At 59.0% G+C, this 13179-nt stretch overlaps 1 protein-coding gene across 6 annotated transcripts; it reads left to right on the top strand.

Annotated features, from left to right (window-relative positions):
* Positions 1-371: 371 nt before the first annotated feature.
* On the top strand, positions 372-12115 carry GRAMD2A (GRAM domain containing 2A). 6 transcript variants are annotated; one of them, XM_039557930.1, is made up of 13 exons: positions 372-413; positions 1046-1372; positions 3720-3858; positions 4572-4629; positions 5958-6030; positions 6114-6217; positions 6788-6886; positions 7808-7879; positions 8723-8785; positions 9846-10002; positions 10275-10374; positions 10467-10574; positions 11051-12115. In XM_039557930.1, the coding sequence occupies exons 3-13, from the start codon at positions 3755-3757 to the stop codon at positions 11052-11054; spliced, it is 942 nt and encodes a 313-aa protein (XP_039413864.1). In that variant the 5' UTR covers positions 372-413; positions 1046-1372; positions 3720-3754; the 3' UTR covers positions 11055-12115. The 6 variants fall into 6 exon arrangements, with proteins under 6 accessions (XP_039413864.1, XP_039413863.1, XP_039413862.1 ...); XM_039557929.1 differs by having other exon boundaries at positions 3745-3858; XM_039557928.1 differs by lacking the exon at positions 1046-1372 and having other exon boundaries at positions 379-413; positions 3745-3858.
* Positions 12116-13179: the final 1064 nt, after the last annotated feature.

Raw genomic sequence — 13179 nt, forward strand, 5'->3', positions numbered from 1 at the left:
CAGGAACGGCCCTGGAGCCCGGCTGTTCCAGGCCGGGTTCCACCGGGAGCACAGGGCCTGAGGGGGGCCTGAGACCCGCCCGGCTGTGGGACTCGCCCCGAGCTGCGCCCGCCGCGCGGCCCCTTTAAGAGGCTGGTCCGCGGCCCCTTTAAGGGCCGGGACCCCGCCAGGCTCCGGCCCCTCACAGCGGTGGGCGGGGCCTGGGGGGGCGGGAGCTGGCACTTAGCGGGGGCGGGGCTGCGGGGCGGGCGGCCAATGGGCGGGCGGGAGGGGGCGGTGCTCGGCTGTGCGCGGCCAATGGGCGGGGGAAGGGGGCGGGGCTCGGCGACGAACGGCCAATGGGCGGGCGCCGTGGCGGCGCGAGGAGGCTGGGGCGCGCGGGGTATGACGGCGGCGCGCGGGGCCGCGCGCAGGTACCGGGGGGCCTGGGGGGGCTCCGGGACTGAGGGGGGACCCGGGACTGAGGGGCGGTTGGGACCGGGGAGGGCTTCGGGGCCGGAGGGTGCCGGGGGCGCGTCCCTCCCGCTGCCGCCGCGGAGCCGGTGCTGCCCCTCGGCCTGTCCCGGCCGGCGGCGCCCCGCTGAGGGGAGCGCGGAAACACCGACAGCTCCTCGCCCCTTCCCTGAAGAGACGGACCGGACCGGGCCGGGCCGGCCGGGGCCGGGGAGGAATCCCGCCGCTGCCCGCGAGGACCCGCCGGTTTTGCCTGAGGGTCTCCGAGCGCGGGCGGGGATGCGACCGGCGCCGGGGCTGCCCCGGGCGCGGCCCCGGCGGTGGCCGAGACCCCCCGTCCCACCGTGCCCCGCACAGCCCCGCAGGCCCGGGGTCACCTCCCGCCGTGCTCCCTCCGTGCCGCGGGGCGCTCGGAGCGGCTCCCGGTGAGACCCCGCGCCGCGGGCGCTGTGGACATCCCGGGACCGGGGGCTCGGCTTTGTCCCGTCCGTGACCCCCCCGGTTCCCGGGGCGGGGAACACCGGGGACATCGCGGGAGGGACACGCGGGGCTCCCTCCGGCCTTGACGTCGCGCCTCATTCTCTCCTGCCAGCGCCGCTCGGCTCCGGCCGTTCCCCTCCAGCATCCCGGGGTGGCTCCGCTCCAGCTCCGACACGCGGGACTGAAATGACCTTGGACGCCGGGACCAAGGGCAGCTCGCCGCATCCCGCCCGGGCTCGCTCGGGCCGCGGCCGCCCGCCCGCCGGTGCCTCCCTCCGCCTCTGAGCCTCCTGGGGTTTTTTGGGAGGCGGGATCCCTGCCTGGCTCGCTCCGGCCTCCGCCGCGCGCTTCCCCGGCAGCGGGGAAGGGATCCAGCGAAAATCGCTCGCCGACGGAGGGGCTCGCGCCGGACCTTTTCCAGGCTGGATCCCAGCGCCGCGTAAGGGAAGGGAGACGGCGATCCCGTGGGAGGGAGAAGCACCGGCGTTCTCGTGGCAAAGCCTGGGGCTTCGGGGAGCCGGTGTGGGCGGGGCGGGGGTGTCAGGAGTGGGCAGAGGGGCACCAGGTCGCTGGGTTATTTTTGCTTTGCTGGGAACTTCCCCACCCACCCTCTCTGCCTCCCCTCAGGAGCTCTGAACTCCGACTGTTTTTGTTCCACTGTTTTGTTACGGGACACTTGGGATGGTGAGTTTATCTCAGGAGCAGCTTCCCACTGAACAAATTCCTTGAGGAGGGTGACACTATGAGCTGCTAGAAAGTGCTTTTCTCACTGTGCTGTCACTGGAAGCACTTATTGGAAGGGAAACCTCCCTGTGCCTGGAGCCCCACCTTATCCTGTGCTCCCAAACCCTGGATGTGCATCCCTGATGCATGTGGGAGCTGGGATGGAGCGAGGTCTGGACAGAGGAGACAAAGCAGCTCCTGTGATGTCCCTGCTGGGGCTGAGGATGCTCCTCACAGCCGCCAGACTGTCCCTGGAGCATCCCACTGCCAGCGCTGTGTCCAGGATCATCTTACCCAGGAGTTGTCCCTGGTGGTGGCCATGAGAGGGAGAGAAAACAAGGATGCAGTGCTTCCAAGTGCTCTCCAGCCTGTGTTTTTTCTCATTTTAGGGGATTTCTGTGTGTTTGATGACCTCGGGGGGGTTCTGATGCCTTTGCCTCTCCCCGATCCCTGTGTGGTGCCCCTCGGTGTCAGCCCCAGTTAGGGATAAATCGGCTCACCCGGATTAAGCAGTTCAAGCACTTGGGGATTTAAGGGATGACGTGAGGGAAGCCGAAGCGTGCTGAGCTCTGGGCAAGGAAGCTCCAGATCGGGTCAGAGCCCCTTTTCCAGGGAGAAGGGCAGATGAAGGCTTTGGTGCCTCTGTGGTGGGAGTTTCAGCTTCAGGGCAGCATGGTATCCCCTGGCAGAGGGTGCTTGAGAAATCAGGCAGGGAAAACACCTTTTGGTGCCATGCCAAGGGATGTTATTTTGGTGCTTCTTGTCAGTAAGGTCTGCTTTCCCCTCCTGACACATCCTTTGACCTGAGCTCCTAAAAACCCACAGCCTCGGCATGTCCATCCCATCCCTGCAGTGCTCGGACTCCAGGGCTGTGCAGGCAGGTCTTTGCCAACACTGGCTGTGGGGATCCAGGAGCTATTTTCCAGTCACACAGCACCAGTGACTTCTGTTTGGTTCTCCTGCACCCCCTTGTATGTGTTGCCTGTTGTGGGAGCATTCCTTGTGTCTCCAGCCAGGATTCAGCCGGGCTCCATTGCCTCCAGACAGCGTTTTGGTCAGGGCCCTGAGGCTGTGGGAGCTCATGTGACTTCAGCCTTCAGCCCATTTGGGCACAGCTGTTGGGATCCAGCACCCCTATCCTGGCTCTCCCCGAGTCAGGGGGAATTATTTCCATAGGTTCTCCTTCAGATGAGCCCGCAGGAGCAGGATGTGTCTAGGGAAGTACAGGCGGCGAAGGAGCTGCTCTCGGAGCATAGGAAGTTTGGTACGGCTCCTCTGCCTGCCGCACTGCCGCGGCACCATCCTCGCGGGCACCGGGATGCGCTCCAGCTCCGCGCTCGTCCCGCCTGCTGGCGCTCATCCTGTCCTGCCGGCGCCCCACCTGCTCCGGCATCACCCCCTGCATGGTGAGCCGAGTGCTTTCCCTGGAATAATTTCCTCTCCGTGGGTCTGTGACTGTTTGCTGGCTCTGCCGTGCTGCCGGTCCCCTGGGATCGTGCTCTGCTTGGCTGCCGGTGCCGCAGCAATCTCCGGTGGTGGTTTGCAGAGGGTGGAAGTGTCACCTTTGTGGCCTGCCAGGTGATAACCTGCCCGCAGCGCTGGGGCTGTGTTTACTTTGCCTGCCGTGGCTGATAAGCACCTCTGATAACATTCCCGATGGTAAATAACTGGCTCTAACGTGCCTGGCCGTGGCTCTGCCCCGGGAAGATGGTGTTTTGCCGACCAAGAGGAGCAGGCCCTGGCGAAATCCATCCCCCCAAGGAGTTTCGTAGACCTGTGGTTTTTGCCATCCCAACCTCCAGCCCTTAAGGAGGAGAGGCTCTGCTTTGGAGGGTGTTATCCCAGGGAGCCGCAGCAATTTGGCTGCTCTGTTGTGAGCGCTGGGGAGTCCCTGGCAGAAAAATGGCTTTTTTTTTTTTTTTTTTTTCTTTTCTCTCCACGTGACTTGAGAAATAGCAGAAATATTCTTGCTGTCCTTGAGCGGCAGATTCTGACGTCTCTGTGCAGGCTGGGATTGAAGGGAACAGATTTACAGCTCCAGACCCCTCTTCCCCTTTCCCTAGGGGGCTGACAGGTGTCTCCTTGCAGTGCCACGCCGATGCACGAGAAGGCAGCTCCCCTGAAGAGCCCCGAGCCCAGGCACGGCCGTGAGAAGCTGGAGGTGTCCCACAAGCAGAAGAGTTTGGATTCCCTCGACAGCAGGTGAGGAGCAGCATCCCAGGATCTGCCTGCGGTTGAGTGTTCTCTCTTTTCCTTCCTGCTCTGGCATTCCTGCTGCCTTCGAGCCCTGAATACTGCCTGCCAACTGGCACAGGGCACAGGGAGGGCCCAACTTCGTATTCTCCCTGAAATATTGTGGATATAAAAGTAGGCAAGTGAGAGGGGTTTGGGGAAGGGGTCAGTATTCCCACTGCTGAGGTTGTTGGGAGGATATTGGTCTCTTCGTGGTTTGTCTCTTCATCTGTCTGTGGGATGGACGTGGATGGATGTCCCCGTGCACGGCCAAAGCTGAGTCCACCCTCCTGCTCAGGCACGTTCCCAACTTCCTGTGTCTGCTTTCCCTCAGGACTCCTTGCCCCAGCCAAAGCTGCACATTTGCAGCTCCTAACCTGTCCCAAGCTGCTGCCAGGTCAGCTCCGGGCTCCTTCCCCAGGAGCTGGGGTGTGTGTGGAGTACCTTGGCCCTGGTGCCTCCACGGGCTCCCATCAGAGATCAGCCCTCAACAGCCAGTACTGAGCCTCAGCAATGCCCAACGTCACGATAAATCATGGAGACACCCAAAATGTGGCTTCCTGAGGTCTCTCTTCGGTCCTTTACATTTTTCCATGTCTCATATTGCAGCAGACGTGTTTTAGGGAGCGGGTGAGAGACCTGTGGCTCTTTGCTTACCTGGTGATTATCCTTTTCCCTTCCAGCCTCCGCCTGAACGAAGCCCTCAAGGATGAGGACATCAAGAAATGCCACCGGGAAGTGGTAAGCCTTTGGCTTTGGGAATGACCAGGCTGGCCCCAGGAGGAGCCCACCTGGGGTCTCAGGTGTGGGCTGAGGGAGCCGGAGGTGGCTCCTGGTGTGGGGCAGAGCCTCCTGCATTTAATTTCAGGGGACCTGTGATGGTTTTGTGTGGCTCATGCTCTGCCTTGCAAACACTTCCAGGATTTTCCATCCAGAGCAAAGGAGACGGTGGAAATGTTGACTGAGAGCAGTTAAATTTCTGTCCATTTGAACCTTTTTGGTTGTTCAGATCATGCCCAAATTAGATGGTTTTGGTCCATCTACAGACAAGAGATGCCCTGGAAGAGGAAGGAGTGACAGGAAGTGGCATTTTGCCTTTCCCCATGAAGGAAATGGAGGAGAAAAACATTTTTCTAGTTCCTCAGAGGCATCTGCGAGGGTGACAGGGTCAGCAGTGGATTTGTGCTGGGACCAGGGGCTGTTTCTTGGTGGAATTGCCCTTCGTGTTCTCCTGGAACACTCCCACTGGCACCCCTACCATCCCGGCATCCCTCCGGGAGGTGTCTGAGCCAACTCCAGGTGCTGCTGAGCCTTGATCCTCTTAGGGCCCAGCTCATCCGGCGACAAGGTGCGCAGAGCAAAGGTGACCTTGTCCCCGTGGGCAGGAGGGCTCTGCCTGTGCGGCTGCCACAAACCAGCCTTGCTGTGCCAGCCTTCTCTGCATCCTGGCAAAGCAGCTCCTCCTTGGAATTCGGGGGGCAGCTGTCACTGCTGCAGGACAGCCATATCCCTGGGGAGCATCCCGAGGGCAGGGGGCACAAAGCTGCCTTGCAGGACCAGTTGAGCGGATTTATGGAAGGCGTTGAAGTGCTTCGGAGCTTTGCCTTCGCCACAGGAGCATTTCAGGGCCGAGCCTCCCGCCGCGGCTGCCAGCAGGCTTTGAAGCGGCGCTGGGAATATAAATAGCTGGATGGCGCGGCGCGATGGGCGCAAAGCAAGTGTTGTCACCGTGTCCCGGATAAGGGAAGAGGAGGAGGAGGAGGAGAGAAACCGCTGGGCAAAACAAACTGCCTGCGGATGAGCCCGGCAGAAAACCGGCTCCTCGCCGAGGCTCAGCAGCCTCCGTAGATATTAAGGGAAATGTTCATCTGGGAGGATGGCACAGGCTTCGCCGGGTGCTGGATCATCCGACCTGCCTCTAATCCGTCGGGGCTTCCGTCCCCAGCCCGGTGGGACCCCCCTGCGCCGGTCCCGGGTGCGGGCAGAGGGAGGTTTTCTTGCAGCAGAGGGATTTTTGGGTCGCCTTCTCGGCAAGGTCACCGGATAACTTTGTTCTGCTTTGCTTTCAGGCCGCTAGCAAGTACAACTCCCAGTACCACAAACTGTTCAAGGACATCCCGACGGAGGAGAGCGTGCTGAAAGGTGGGTGGCAGGGTGAGGGATGGGCATGGAGGCAGCAGGATCCGGCACAGGGATTGCCATGGCGCTCTCTCTCTGCCTTGCAGTTTGCTCCTGCGCGCTCCAGAGAGACATCCTCATCCAGGGAAGGCTTTACATCTCCCCCAACTGGCTCTGCTTCTACGCAAACCTTTTTGGGAAGGACATTAAGGTAATGGGGGCACCGGCTCACCCTGGTCCTTCAGGGCTTGTAACCGCAGCTCATCCCCTCCTGCACCCAAATACCACTAAAACCCCCAACAGAAGCCTCCAGTGGGAAGGGGAGCACGGCCATGCCCTCCCTTCTGATGACCTGTGGCATTGGCCTGGGGAAACCAAATATTGGTTTGGTTTAAAATTCCCTGATGCAAGACCTCCTTCCAGCCACAACAGCACTTGAAGGAAGATCAAAGGTTTTAGGGGGGGTGAGATTTGAATCTCTCTTGGCTTTTCTTCTTGATTTACAATCTGATGTTTCCCCATTAGTCTTGTAGCTGACGGGGATCTTGGGGAGAGACGACTTCCTTTAAAACTGGGCTGAAGGACTGAATTATTTATATGTGATGCTTTAAACAAATACCTGAAGGAGGCTCGAGGTATCAGCAAAAACCCTGCCAAAAATAACATCCTGCCTTATTTTTCACCCTCCCAAGGCTTGCAGGGGGGGCTGTCCTGGTGGGTCTTAGGGAGGCTGGCTGGACGATGTGTGTGCCGTGTCCATCCCCGTGTTCCTGCCCCGCAGGTTGTGATCCCGGTGGTGTCCGTACAGCTGATAAAGAAGCACAAGACAGCTCGGCTGCTGCCCAACGGCCTGGCCATCACCACCACTGCCAGCAGAAAGGTAACACCAGCACCCAGCAGATGCCCAGGTCTGAGCTGGATGTGGTTTGAGAGCAGGGAACGAAGCGATTCCCATCCCTGGTTGGGAAGTGAGCACTGCTCTCTGTGCTGGCTGCCAGCCAGGGCAAACACCACAGCTTTCCTTTTGTTCCTGAATTTCACTTTGTTCCTGGACGAAGCAAAGCCCAAGTGAAACTCGGCTGAGCCTGACAAATCCCTGCCAGGCTCACGTAAAACCTTTAAACTCCTTAAACACAAGCAGGGAAAGGGTTTGGGCTGGCATTCAGCCAGAGCTGGCGGAAAACTTGGATATGGGGCTGCGTTTCCAGCTTTTAAATCCCGTTGGATGTTGTTGGCTGCAGTGAGCTGATGTAGTGTGTCCAAGTCCTCGCCTGCCTGGGTGCTGCTGCCAAGCACTCTGTGTTGCCTGTCCCTGCCAGGGAGGGGGTTGTTCCTGCAGGATTTTGGGAGGCAGTTATTCCTGCGGAATTTTGGGAGGTGGGCTTTAGCAGGGAGTGGCACAGGGCAGGATTTGGGCGTTCAAAGCTACATGTGGCTGCCCTGCACACCACTCAGGGGCTCTGTGTCAGGCACGGTGAGTGTGGCCCTGTGTCCCTTCCATACCTGGGGATGTTTTCCATTGGTTCCAGCCCCATTTGCTGCCATGTCCCTCTGGGTTGAGCATGGAAAAGCCGTAGGAACAGCAACTGAGCGAGACTGGCCCCAAAAAAATCTGGTCCAGGTTTTAGCAGGCTGCAAAAATAACAGCAGGGAAACTCCGCAGGGAAATGCCTGCGGGGGAGACGTGGCTCCCGAAAACGGGGAGATTCAAGGGCAGGACGTCTCTGCCTGTCCCTCCCTGTGGAGAGCTGGACTCGGGATGGGGGAATCTCTCCCAACAGCACATCTCTTTCTCTTGCAGTACATCTTCGTGTCCCTCATCTCTCGTGACAGCGTCTATGATGTCCTGAGGAGAGTCTGCACGCACCTGCAGGTACCCCACTGTGTGTCCATGGCCCTGGGACTCTGCACCTGCCTTTGGGCTGAGCACAGCTCTTCATCACGGCCTCCAAGGCTTTGAACTGCTGCCAAAGCCCTCTCCAATTCCCAGCATCCTCACTCCGCAGCAAGGGATGGGAAGAGGGGCAGGAGCCATGCCTTGGGCACGTCCTGTCCCTGTGGGCTCTTCTGGGTCATGGATGAGGCAGAGCCCTGAGTTTCTGCTCTCTCTCAGGGCGTGGGTATGAATTATTTATAATCTGGTGGTAATACTAGTTCTGCCACTCTGCACATTTATGCCTTTTGCCCAGATCTAAAGTTTTAAGGGGAGGAAAAATGGTACAAAGTTAAAAAAGAATTTAAATTAAGTGGGGGAAGACATCCATCAGCCCTCAAGCTGGAGAGGAGGACTGTGGGGACCTCTTCTCCCTGCCTTTGAAGCACGTGGGAAGCCGTGCAGGAGCCCTGCCCTGCCCAGGAGGGTGTGTGCCAGCTGTGCCAGGGCAGCGACTTGGGTAATTCAGCGCCATTGCCAAACTGGGGGATTTATTCTTTGAAATGTGCTGGGCTCTGCCCAGATATTCCCTTCTTTTCTTTTTACCCCCTGATGTTTTATCCTGTCCATGGAAGCCTTTGGCTCAACCACGGCCCCACCAGGTTTTTGGTGAGGGGAAGCAGTGACGCAGTGCCCTTTCCTCATCCCCCAAATCCCCGTGATTGTAAGTTCTAGCAGCTGCTCTTCACAGTCTCAGGAGAAAAGCCCAAATTCCATTTTGTGGCTGAGGCTGAAGCTGGGAGAGGTGGCACCGTAATGCCCGATCCTTTCCATCCCTTCCAGGTTTCCAGTAAGAAGAGTTTGAGTCTGAAGGAGCTGTCGGAGGAGCCGGACTCCGTGTCACTGGTGAGGGTCAGGGCAGCTCTGGGAGAGGAGAGACCCCTGAGCTCATGCTGTGGGTGGAGAGGGCCCGCCTGGCCCCCCTGGTGGGTTTGACACTGTCTGGTGGCTGCTCAGAGAGTCGGGAGAGAGTCGGTTCTCCTGTCGGTGTGCAAAGGTTGTGCAAGGACGCGCCTGTCGCCATCATAGCTCATCCTCTGGGACCCTCATCCCCAGACTTGGCAGGAGCAGATGGGTCAAGAGGTCCCGGCTGAGCACAGCCAGTGACTCTGTCTGTTTACAGATGGAAAAACTTCAGAGTGATGTGGAAAATGCTGCCACTCTGCTCCCCAATGGCTGATGCTCTTCACAGCTGGGAATGTGGATAACAGGCTGGGAATGGGGTTGAGTTATCCAAAAATCTGTGGGATGAGTAGGATGGCTGGAGAGGGAAACACCTGCTGAACCGTGGTGTGATCCAGGGAGCACGGGGGGCCACGTCCTGCACCTTTGGAGAAGGGTGTCCTCTGTGGCTGGTGGTCCTGAGCCTTGGGCTGGGTGCAGGAGGTCAGTTGGGGTGCACCAGAGGGTGACAGGTGGGATGTCACCCATGGCCTGGTGATATCCCAGGGGTTAAAGATTCATTTCAAGGGCTGAATCGGGTGTGATTCAGGCTGATCTGGCAGCATCTCCTGGTGCTTCGGTGGGATGCAGCCCTTTGGCAGCTCCAGCCCTGGGAACTCTCCGTTGGGGGAGCCCCTCTCTGTGCCAGCTGCCACCCTGCTTGATTTGCTGCCTTTTTGGGGCATGCTGGAGAATTCCAGGTGACCGCCCTGAGCTTCAAGGTGTGGAGGAGGCAGCAGTTGGTATTTGGGGCAGGTGTGGAGTATGTGGGCAGGTCCTTCTGTGGCAGTGGGAACCTGCATTCCCATGGAGCCATCATGGAAGACCAGCTCTCCCTCAGGATGATGTTTTGAATGTGGTGGTGCTCCATGGAGATGCTGTAAGGTTTGAGTTTGAATCTGGCCCCCACCATATCCTTGGCACTGCTGGTTTCATTCACGGCTCACCGGGACTGTTCCCACAGGAGGTGATTGTCCCCGAGGGCAAGTGGAGGAAGGTGTCACCTACCTCACTGTCACTGTCACTGCCAGATGCCAACTACCAGTGCATCCACCGGACCTCTGTCAGCAGCCTGAGCGCCAAGGAGAGCTCCTTCACCTCTGAGGAGCCGCTGGTTTCGGGTGAGAGGCATGGGTCTGTGCCCTGCTCCACATGGTACTGGGTGATAACATCCATAAAAGTGTGTTCATCCATCCTCTGCTCTCATGCAGGGGAGTTCTGCCTCGCAGATTAGGCTGGGAGTCAGCAATGAGAGTCCTGGGGATTGGCTTGGGTCACCTGGCTGCAGGGTCTGAGCCCATGAGGGAGGAATATTTGATGTTTCCCAGTTGCTGGAGGAGCAGGAGCATCAGCCAAGTGTGGCTGTGCCGCTGACTCTGGGTTTACTTTTCAGAAAGTGCAATAAACACCGAGGAGGAGCTGGAGGTGGAGCAGAACTGTGTGGCAGAACTGAGACCCTCCGACTACCAGCTCCTGAAGATCTTCATCGTGCTGTAAGTGTGCCGAGGGCGTGAGGAAGCTGGGGGGCACTGGGAATGTTGGTCTCAGTCTCAACTGAGCGTTTGGCTTGTTCGTCTGCTCCCAGCATCTGCCTCCTGGTCGTGTCCTCCTCGTACCTGGCGTTCCGCATCTTCCGTCTGGAGCAGCAGCTCTGCTCTCTGAACCGGGATTACCTCTCCCGCGGGCACAGGAGGTGAGGGACTCTCAAGGACATTTTAGGACACACACAGGTCGTGCCATGAGTGGAGGGTTTGAGGGAATGTGGGTGCAAAGAGGAATGGCTCCACTCTGTGATGTGCCTAAGGAAGGCTTTGTCCCTTCTCGTGGGCCTGCTGTTGGGCTGGCCAGTGACAGAACCCACAGTGCCATCTCCACACCGGAGGTGATCTCATCAACTGCTGGTTTGAGTGACTGGGAAGCTCTGCTGTCCCTGAGACTCTGGATCTTGGGAAGAGGTTTCCTCATTGGTTTGGGGCTGGTTCTCCACTTGTAGGAAGCACCAGGACATCTCGTTGGAGCTGGGCTGTGCCCAGGGGTTGAGGCCATGGGCATCAGCATGGGATGGACAGGAATGGGATCTCCTTGGGCTGAGGACATCAGAAGGCACCGGAATGGGATACGGAGCCTCTGCAGTCACTCATTCCATCTTACCCCACTCCCTGCTTGCAGGTGACCGTTCCCTGGTGCTGGCTGAGGATGGACACTGAGGTGGTGACACCCTGCCCATGGATCCCGGTGCCATGTCCTCCCAACGGTGGCTGTTACACGTGGCCCAGCTTTCCCTCGGCTGGTAAAATGGGACCAAGTATTTTCTCTCTTCCTTCTGGCACTTGCTCCTGGTGGGACTTTCCAGCCAGGTTCTGGCCACCAGTGCCAACTCCCCATCCCACTGGAAACTTGTTTTCTCCCTGGGACACTGCCGTGCTGTAGCACCGGACGATGGCTCGGGGCTGCCGAGCACTTGGACCTTCCCTTAGGACTTGCTGCTAAAATGGAGGCTGGTTTTTATTTCAGGCTTGGCTTTTTCTTGTTAAAAGATGACCTTGGGCTCACCAGGAACCCCCAAAAATGTGGATGAGTCGCCGCTGCTGCTCTGGGAGAACCCACCTGTTTGTCCCTGTCTCAGTATCCCTGGGAATGTGCCTGAAGGAATGGCCCCAAACACAGGGATCTGTGGGGATGGGGAGAAAGGGCCCACTGGCCCTGTGGGGCATCATCTATCCCACACCCAAGGATGGGGGTACAATCCAGGGCCCCCCAGCCCTTCTCTCCTGGAGCACCGGGCTCAGAGGGGGGGTGTGTGTTTGTGTGTGTCCCTTGAAAAGCACTTTAGGGTCCCCCAGACCAGGTGTCCTCGCTGGGGTCCACACCTGGCCCCGGTGGACTTGGTTAGTCCCACTCGCGCTGTTAAGACGTTGGAAAGGAGCCCGTGGCTGGCACTGGGGAACGTCCCGGAGCGCAGCGTCTGTGCCCTGGTTCGTGTTGACCTTGACACCGCATGGAGCTGAGTGCTGCAGGATTTGTCCCGCTGGATTTGTCCCACAGCCCACCTGGGAGTGCACCGGGGTGCCAGGTGATACCTGTGTGATTCCTTTGGGTTTTCTTTCCTGTTTTTTTGGGAGCTACAAGTGCTGACGGGGCCAAATCCCTGCACCCTGGGGAAGAGCTCGCTGCTCGCTCCGGGCTTGGAACGGCTTTTAAATGACATGAAAATAAACGCAGGATTTTCTAGCACATCGCTGTTTCTCACCAGCATCCTCCACAGCAGTGCCAGGCTGTGAGCCCCGACACCAGGCACCCCAAAATCTGTGCTGTCCCAGTGCCCCTTCAGGACGTGGGTGACATGGGGACAGCCCATCCTCTAGTGGGGACAAGGGGACAGGGATGCTCCCGACGGGGGGGCCAAGGAGGTTATTGCACTAGATGGCAGCAGAGACTGCGGGATGTGACGCGCCGGTGACAGGGCCACCCTGGGGACAGCGGTGCCGGGGCAGGGAGCTGAGTTGCAGCCCCACCTGCTGGGGTGGGCAGGGTGAGCCTTCCTCTTTCTTCTCCTCCTCCTCCCTGCACATCCACAACCCAGTTCCACTCCTTCCCCCGGCCTGGCCTGTGCAACAAAATGCATGAAAATGGCCCACCTTGAAAACCACAGTGGCACTGGCTAAATGGGGTCAGGGGTGGTGTCACCCATTTTGGGGGGGATTTAACACCCAGGGATGCCCGGGGGGGATGGTCTGGTTTCTTCAAAGCCCCGGTGTTACGGGGCTGTTGAAGCCTTTGATTCCGTGGGTGACCTGGAGGAAGGATGAAAGGCGCCGTGCCGTCCCTGCCAGGGACTCACCCAGCTCGTTTGCCCGGTGGAAATGGGTTTGGCGTTGTTTTTCCAACAGACAGGTCGGTGTTCAGTGGGTCCAACCTCAAAGTGGGGCTCTTGGCCGCAAAAAAGAGGTTTTGAGGACTGGGGGTGGGGAGCTTGGTCTGATGTGCCCAGCCTGGTATTTGCTGCGTGCTCCAACAGCAGGTGCGTGGGGTCCCTGTGCTGAGCCCGAGCCAGGAATGTGGTCTCCTCTCGGAACTCTGGTTAAAGCCAGTGGTGGGACAAGCCATGGGTGCAGTGATGTGGAGGAGGTTTGGAGGAGCACTGGGACGAGCCCCCAGTGTGCTTTGGGGGGGTCCCTGCTGCCAGGATGTGGTTCAAGGCTCTGGTTTTGTTTCCCAGTTGGTGTCTGCCGCCCGTTCGGTGCATGTTGGCTCTCCCAGTAATGCCCTGCTTGAGCCTATTTGCTTTTCTTTATGCA

Source organism: Corvus cornix, chromosome 10, assembly GCF_000738735.6.
Source record: "Corvus cornix cornix isolate S_Up_H32 chromosome 10, ASM73873v5, whole genome shotgun sequence".
NCBI classification, from domain to species: domain Eukaryota; kingdom Metazoa; phylum Chordata; class Aves; order Passeriformes; family Corvidae; genus Corvus; species Corvus cornix.

What these genes read in the sequence shown, in the direction of transcription:
- GRAMD2A (XM_039557926.1), top strand. Translation starts at nt 2,845, where the DNA reads ATGAGCCCGCAGGAGCAGGATGTGTCTAGGGAAGTACAGGCGGCGAAG. An exon ending in CCACCACTGCCAGCAGAAAG is followed by an intron (nt 6,887 to 7,807) that starts GTAACACCAGCA and finishes TTTCTCTTGCAG; the next exon opens with TACATCTTCGTGTCCCTCAT. An exon ending in AGCCGGACTCCGTGTCACTG is followed by an intron (nt 8,786 to 9,845) that starts GTGAGGGTCAGG and finishes CTGTTCCCACAG; the next exon opens with GAGGTGATTGTCCCCGAGGG.